We start from the raw sequence: 8209 nt of genomic DNA, 5'->3' as shown, positions 1-8209 counted from the left end.
TGCGTGCGGCGTTGGTGACTGTTGCCGGAGCCTCTGTATAAATAGGCAACTTGGTGCCGCAGCTAAACGTCGCACTCCTTTCCCTTCCCTACCCCCTCCCCCTCCCCCCTCTACCACGGCCTCTCGCGCGTCGGAAGAAGGCGGCGTTTGCTTAATATATGGTGATGTAAAGGAGGAAAGCGTACTTGCAAACAAACAAAACGTTCTGCAGAAACCAAGGACGACGATTACCAATGTAAGCGAATATCCGAACGCTTCTATCCGCACTATGATTGATGTTTCGAAACGCGGCACGCGCCAGGCTGGGATTGCAAGCGAGTTTGACAGCGAAGCTGTATATAGATACCCCGGCAAATTTTCTGCATCCGTGCGTGTTCACCGTCGTGTCGACAAAAAAAAAATGTCTCCAGAGCTAGTGTTTCAGTTTCCGTGCAGCAGAATTATGTTTTCTCGAATGTTCAAATTACAGTTCGATGCTAAAATGTCTGCAGGTTGTGTATAAGTCGTACTTTACAATTTTTGTGACACACTTTACTTTGAGAAATTGAATTAGTTCAATAACGCACTTGCGCCAGGCGGAGGGTCTATAGTATAGATGAGGATAAATGCTGCACACCGGCACACCTGCGTGCGCGCGGGACGAACGTGTGTACACGATGTATCTGTCCTTGATGAGTGGGCGCTCTGTGCGTTGCATCGGTCGCGCAGAGTGTGCTGCGACCGTAATCGACATCAGGGCAAAGGCACCACGGCGTCGAAGCACCAACGGAAACGGCGCGAACGAGATCGTGGGCGCTACATTGATCTCGGCGGTGCGACCCTTTGTGGTGCTGGCGGCAAGAGCTTCCCTGTACATCCACTTTCACAGGGTGGAATGGCGGCGGAAATGTTTTAGGGGCGAAGCTCATTAGGGTGTGGGTCTGTCCCTCCTCTGTAGTATGTAGTAGTAGTAGGTAGCCACGTCTACTTTTATGAAAAAAAAATTCCGAAAGTTGTGTCCGTAGCGCGGAATCGAACCAGGGACCACTCGCTTCCGAACGCGCGGCGCTAACCCCTACGCCACGAAGCTTTTTTTTTCTTCTTTATTGCCGGTCTTTGGCACACACAGAAATATATAAATTCACAGAGAATAACAAAACTGAATCACAATCACAATATTCGTTAAAAACGACCGATCAACTTGTGCGGACGCGTATACGCTAAAATTGTTTCATCGTCAGTAATAATTCCACCCGAGGCAACCATTCTGGGATACATTCTAGCCACTTTTGTTCTTCCACAAAGTCCCTTATGCTTTCTTTAAAATACTGGCGAGCCGCTCTTGCGTCGAGATCAGCGTGCCTTACTGCCATTCTGCATTTCCAAATGCTATGCAGGGCCATTACCATATCGAATGGGGTGCCGTCATCACTTTCTATTGGCAAGTAGCGAATGCCATACGCATCGAGGGGGAATTCTTTTTTGATTGTGCGCTGGAGCACATCCCAAAGAAAAACAGCATCCCGACAATCCAGGAATACATGAAGCGCACATGGACACACGCACCACGATGACAATAAATACCCAACAATAACGAAAGACTGCGTGTTTCTAACGCGTTTGTGCTAGCGCATTACGGCCCGTGTAAGAAGCTGGTGTAAGACGCTGTGGCCTCTCCGCCTTACCCCCGTATTCATAAACGCTCCTCGACTTGAACTTGACTGTCCACCGCCTTGGGCAGCGTGTTCGAAACGTGTTGAAGGCGGTTGCAAGTCAAGTTCAAGTCGAGGAGCGTTTATGAATACGGGGGTTATACTCTCTCAGCAGTCATTTGATGGCGTCGGCAAACGCGGTGCACGTTCCGGCATGTGTAAACGGCTGCGTAAGACGCTGTGGCCTCTCCCCCTTACTATACTCGCGGACAACTTTTTGTGGCAATGAAGTGAACGCTACGGGCGCGTGGATGCTGCACATGTGTTACCGCGCCAAGTAGTCCAGCAGCGTTTGACAGTGATTTTGGTTGCTCGGAACAGACGCTGAATCGACGCAGCTTCCACGTGCGACGGTTTCGCGTTTCCCCAGACGCGGAAGGGAAAAGCCGCAAAATAAGTAAACTTTTACACTCTGTGGTGTGTTCTGTCTTAGGTAACTGTTGTTAATAAGCTGTTTATGTTTTCTCTTCCCCAGCCTAAACCAATGTGGATTAAAACGCGGGATTCTTTTCAGAAGCGCTCTCAGTTGTGCGCGCTTTGCCTCCGTGGCTATCCCTTCATTGCCACAGAAAGTTGTCCGCGAGTATAGAGAGTACTGCACGTTTATAACGCGTTTGTGCTAGCGTTCCTTTAAGCGGGAGATGGTGCAATTATAATGAAGGGCGCTGTTATAAAATAGGAATGACGTCACATATGGCGCGTGTCATTGGTGGAAGTCAACCGTTCGATTTAGTGCGGCGAGACTGGGCGAATTACACGGAAGATTCACGGTTTACCGATGATTCCCTCCGGAGCTTCGCCCACTCATCATCATTCACCCCGTAGATATGCGGTGTTTTTTTTGTTTTTTGTTTTTTTGCTCACGCTCAATGCCGTTGGCCCCGTGCTCATTGCGCAACGTGGCCCTTAAAGCTATCACTTTAAAACAACAACTTCCTTCACTCGACGCGACCAGGTCACGTCAGCAGTCGACCTTACCCGTTCCGAAGCGATCGCGCCACGAAGGATGAAGTTTGCTGGCCTATAGGACGAAACAGATGGTGATATTCGCGCCCATCGGTGCTATTCAATTCCACCATGCTGGCCGCACAAGGAGGTCGGTCTTGGTGCCAACAGCATCATGTACGATTACGCCGGTCGTCTTTACCCTGCCAACGCGATTTGACGCCTCTTGTAAATATGTAACATTGTGTTGCGGATCTCGTTGAGGCGTCAGCGGGTAGCGGAGTCAGCTTTGTCTACTCGTATACTCTTGTTGTATGGTGGGTTGTAGAGAGAGAGAGAGAGAGAAAGAGAGAGATTGTGGTTGTGAAGAGGAGGAGGCGCTATTTTCTGCACCTCTTCCTCTTCACAACCACAATCTCTCTCTCTCTCTACTACCCACCATACAGCAAGAGCATACGAGTGGACGTTGTATTACCTCTAACCATGTGCTGCAGATGAGAGAGAGGTAGAGAAATAAAGCAAGGAGAGGAAAGACAGGAAGTTTAACCAGACGAGCGTTCGGAACAGATGAAACAGGCGATGCTCGTATGCTTTTATTCAAAAGAAAAGTAACGTCAGACTGCTTTAAATACCACAATTACCGCCTTTTCCCTCTTTGAGAAATAGATTATTGAAGCAAAAGCTCTACAAATGGTTAGTCTTGCAAGTGTCTCTTCTTCCTTTGCATGTTCTGAACGCGGTCACGCGCCCCACGGACTCATTGCAGCGTGCAGGCGCCTCTTTGAATCGTGGCACCGACCATCGTTATCGTCATCCTCGCTACCATCGCAGTGGTCGAAGCCAGAGAAAATGGCAGCTACGTCGGAAGAAAGGCTGCCTTCCACGAACGTGAACCAGGGTACGGAGGCTCCAGGGTCGGCGGGACAACTGACAGCGAGCCTGAGTGGAGAATGGGCGGCCGGCCTTAGCGACTTTGCGTCGACGCCACAGGCTCCGACCGGGAAACTCGGCAAGGGATCATCGTCCAAACTCGATGACGCCGAGAAAAAAACCGGGACAACGGGTAAGTCGAGCGCGACGCTGAGCGCCGAGCAGCTGGTGGGTGTCGAGAAGACCGAGGCGATGAAAGAGACCTTGGCCATGGCCTGCAAACTGAACGCGAGCCTCAGCGCGGAACAACTGGCCGACGTCGTGCATGACGTGTCAAAGGAGGCGGCCCTTGCCGTGGTCGACACACTCAACGCTATGGACTCCGTTGGCAGCGGTGCGTCAAATAATGAAGCCACGCTCCTTACCGGGGAAAAAGTCGCCGACGCCGAGAATTCCGGGTCAAAAAAGCAAGCCGAGTCGAAGGCAGAGCCACGCCAGGCTTCTGAGCTGAACGCAAACCTGAGCGACGATCGGGTGGCTGAATTGAAGAAGGTTTTTGAAGGCTATGACGCCGAAGGAACCGGCAAGATTCCTGTCTCTGAGCTGGGAACCGTGATGCGTAGTCTGGGATACGAACTCACGGACTCGAAGCTCCGGGTGCGTAGAAACCATTCGTTCAGCGTATAAATCGCGTATATAGAGACCCATCAGGAACTTGCGGAGTTCGTGCACTGTCTCAGTATTGATTTAACACCGACGTGATCTACGAGTGTTACAGAGCGGGAAAAGAAGCATGGGGAAACTTACGAGGCGTTGCTTAGGCCACCTGCTGGCATTATAGGTGTTGACAGGGCTGGCTGGCATTATGGACACGAATACACTGCACGTCAAAAATGACAACCGTGCACACTTTCACCAGGGAGTGGGGGAGGGGTATTCTCTAAGGTTCCACCTAGTGGACATGTCGATTCCGTCTGCTGCTAAAGTGCGGATTGGCTGGGGGCGCCTGTATTTTTTTTTCAAGCGTACCCCAGGCCAACCAATCAGAACTGCGAAATGAACATGAATACCCCCCCCCCCCCCCCCCCCGTTCTCTTAAGTATAACGGTTTCTGTACGAAATCTTTGCCTGAGCAATTTTAGGGCGAGCAACGTTTTGAATCTGCTAGGTTTTTGCTTGCTGACATTCAAGCATTATTTGCATGCGATGGTAGATACAACTGTACCGGAGCCAGACAGCCATGCTGTGCTAGCACCGTATCAGGCTATCGCACATGCATCGTGCAAGACTTGGTGTTTTCTTTTGAAGGATTTCTTGGGACCCGTGAAAAGGACCAGCATTACCTTCAGCGAATTCATCACCATGATGGCCAAGGACGTGTTGGCGGTGAATGCCGAGGAAGAGTTCAAGCAGGTGAGCGTGATGAAAGCCTTCGAATTTGTCGAAGACAAATCGCTGCAGCACGTATACGACGTGGCCGTAAGAATGAACTAACGGCTTAGAATTGAATGTTCTTCTTCATGCCTCACTTTGCCGCTGCGACTGATGTATAGTAGTGAGCGTGGTTTATATTTTGTCGGTACTTATTTAAGAATTACGAGCGACAAATTGCGAGTAGGTACGGCTAAGACGGCACTAGACTACCCAAATTTAATAAAACGCCAACAATTTATTTAGAAAAGACTTTACAAATTTTCGTTTTTTCTTTGACCCGCGTACAAGAGGTCTTAGAGATTTTCGATATTAAACGTACGCCTAATCCACCTTCAGCAATCAGTCTTAAATATACTTAGACGTTCAAGGACTCTAGCAATAAGACGTTACAATAAGATGAGCTTGCGCTCCATTCTAACTTAATCATACATTAATCAGGATACATTAATCAGGTCCGAGATTAATGTATCCGCTGCTCTGCAACCTATTCGCTGCAATTTGCCTTTCTTAGCGTTCACTGTGGGTGTTCTGGTAAAACCACGTTCACTTTGAATACCTATTGGCACACAAAAATAATGTTTTGCCACTTTCTTGCAATTTACTTTTTGTTACAGCTTACGTAGTCGTTCCAGTCAAGTCAATAGTTGTTGCAATTTATTGCTTACATGTCGGACCAATTTCAATTTTTTTTTTCATTCGGCAACCAGCTTCGTTACAAACACATTTTTTCTTTTTAAGTATTGAGCCACCTCTTTGCTTATATGTCGGACCATTTTCAGTTCTTTTCATTCAGCAACCAGCTTCGTTACAAACACAATTTTTCTTTTAAGTGTTGAGCCACCTCTTTCACAAGGCCTTATGCGAAGAAGTTGTAAGCGCAGTTGATTATGAAAAGTGTTCTTGCGCCCTTAGCGTGCTCTCTCAAATGGAAGTGCTGAATGGGGTCGACATGCTGGCATCACGTGAAACTACTAAGTCCGAAGCGTGGGCGCTTGGAAGTGGAACTTCCAATTCCTTGCAACAATGACCTGCGCGGCCTTCAGTAGAGTGAACGGGCAACGTAAGAAGAGAACCTAACAGTAGCAAAAAGGTTCATTTCTCTAATCATCGCCCGCAGGTGTTCAAGGTGTTCGACCGCAATGGTGACGGCTTCGTGAGCTGCGCAGAGCTTCGACATGCGATGACCACGCTGGGCCAGAAGCTGTCCACGGAGGACGTGGACGAGATGATTCGAGTGGCAGACACAGACGCCAAAGGGAAGCTGACCTTCGACGAGTTTGTTACCATGGTAACGTCCAAGTGACTTCAAGGGCGGTGGTGGTAGGAACGAAAATCCGGACAACTCCGTAGCCATCACTTGAACAAGAATGTGACGTTACCGACAGAAAAAAATTCAAGTGACTGACTGAAAGAAATTAGGCCTAGTTGCGCGTTTCTTCCTCGTACCTCCCTACGCTCTGGCCATCAAATAAAAAAAATTATCCTTCGGCGAACTTTAAGGGAAACTCTGACATGATGTTCCCCAAGGCGCATAAAAATCACTCTAGATGAAAGCATGGAGTAAATGTCGCTTATGCACTGCGGAAGTCCACACAAATCAGGCCTCCAGTTTACATCACCATCTAGATGCTTCGTGATTAAAATTCTATTACTATGCTTCCCTTGCCTAACACGCTTGTTAACGCTTCTGAGGAGAATGTTTAACAATGCAAACTTACGTGACGAGCATGTTAAACATTAAGCAAAGACCATTACTTATTTTAAATAAAGCTTCACAGCAGAAGTCTAATTAAAGACATGGGATTAGAGAAATCGCTTTTCTCAGCACCCATTCTTTAAAGGTTTGTTAAGTTTTAAAGATTCAAATCTACCGACTATACGAGGTAGATTCTTGATTTAAGCCGTCAGTTTCGTTACAAAACTTAATGCATGAACATCGCAATTTAAAAAAAAAAGCTGAGGAATCACGATTCAACTTGACAAAAAGAAAACGGTATAATAATTCTGTAAACTACATCTACTGTGACATCTAAAATGGTCAAAACTACTGCGTTATACACCTCTCTCAATATGCCACTAATCTATGAGTAGGAATTTTGTAGAGTATTCATTTGGCGGTTTCACTTAAGGTACAAACTCTTGTAGGTACAAACACTTGTCCCGTTCAGATGCTCTAATATATGGAGAACAGACGTTCGGGTGCGTTCGTAGGAACATTTTGTCGGAGACCGAATAAATGTGAAGCTTCATGAAAAACATGTAATCAAATTTATTAGGCTTCTGCCTCATCGTCTTCGAAACTTTCCCCGCCCACGCCTGGGCGGTGGAAATCACATGAAATAGAAAAGGAGAACCTACATGTAGAATACCGTTTTTATTTAAATACCTGTAGGCCTCGTTTTTTTTATTGCGATAGCAATTATATGGACACTCCAAAGCAGATTTCTGCCGTCGCCGTCGCCGTGAGGTTCCGTATGACGTCAATGGAGATGAAATCGTCGCCGCGCGCCGCCGAACGCTGTATGTGCGAGTGAAAGGGCGCGAGGGACGCGCGCTTTCACGGGGAGTGAACCCACGGCGGAGAACAAACGCGCGTTCTGCGCCGTGCTCCCTTAAGGGCTGCAGAAGTAGGCGTCTCTTTCCTCCTTTACAATCACCATATATGTCGAGCAAACGCGCCTTCTTCCGACGCGCGAAAGGCCGTGGGGGGGAGGCGACGTTTAGCTGCGCCACCAAGTGCCTATTTATATCAGAGGCTCCGGCAACAGTCACCAACGCCGCACGCATTTTGTGCGAACGCGGGCAAAACGCCGACGGCGTCGAGAACAGTTCTGCGTGTTGCCGGTGCTGCTGCATGTCCAAGTTTATACAGCTGATAAAGCTACTATCAATACTCCGTATAGCTCTCTACAAATTTGCTATCGCAATTGATGCTTTGCCTCTCAGGTGAAACTGCGACAACTTTTTGCTGTCGCCGTCGTCGTGAGGTTCCGTATAAAGTCCAACGGTGATAAAAGCGTCGCCGCGCGCAGGACGCTGTATGTGAGAGTGAAAGGGCACGAGGGACGCGCGCTTTCACGAGGAGCGAACGCACAGCGGAGAACAAACGCGTGTTCTGCGCCGTGCTCCCTGAAGGGCTGCAGAATTAAGCGTCTCTTTCCTCCTTTACAATCACCATATATAAGAACAAACGCGACTTCTTCTGTCGCGCGAAAAGCCGTGGGAGACGGGAGGGAGGGGGGGGGGGGGAGGCGACGTTTAGCTGCGGC

General features: G+C 48.4%; 1 protein-coding gene across 1 annotated transcript; it reads left to right on the top strand.

Annotated features, from left to right (window-relative positions):
* Positions 1-3452: 3452 nt before the first annotated feature.
* Positions 3453-6515, top strand: LOC119440590 (centrin-1). Its single transcript, XM_037705488.2, has 3 exons — positions 3453-4163; positions 4815-4919; positions 6058-6515. The coding sequence occupies exons 1-3, from the start codon at positions 3486-3488 to the stop codon at positions 6241-6243; spliced, it is 969 nt and encodes a 322-aa protein (XP_037561416.1). The 5' UTR covers positions 3453-3485; the 3' UTR covers positions 6244-6515.
* Positions 6516-8209: the final 1694 nt, after the last annotated feature.

Source organism: Dermacentor silvarum, chromosome 2 (assembly GCF_013339745.2).
Source record: "Dermacentor silvarum isolate Dsil-2018 chromosome 2, BIME_Dsil_1.4, whole genome shotgun sequence".
NCBI lineage: Eukaryota > Metazoa > Arthropoda > Arachnida > Ixodida > Ixodidae > Dermacentor > Dermacentor silvarum.
Note: the sequence above shows the minus strand (reverse complement) of the source record. Positions and strands in the feature narration are given on the sequence as shown.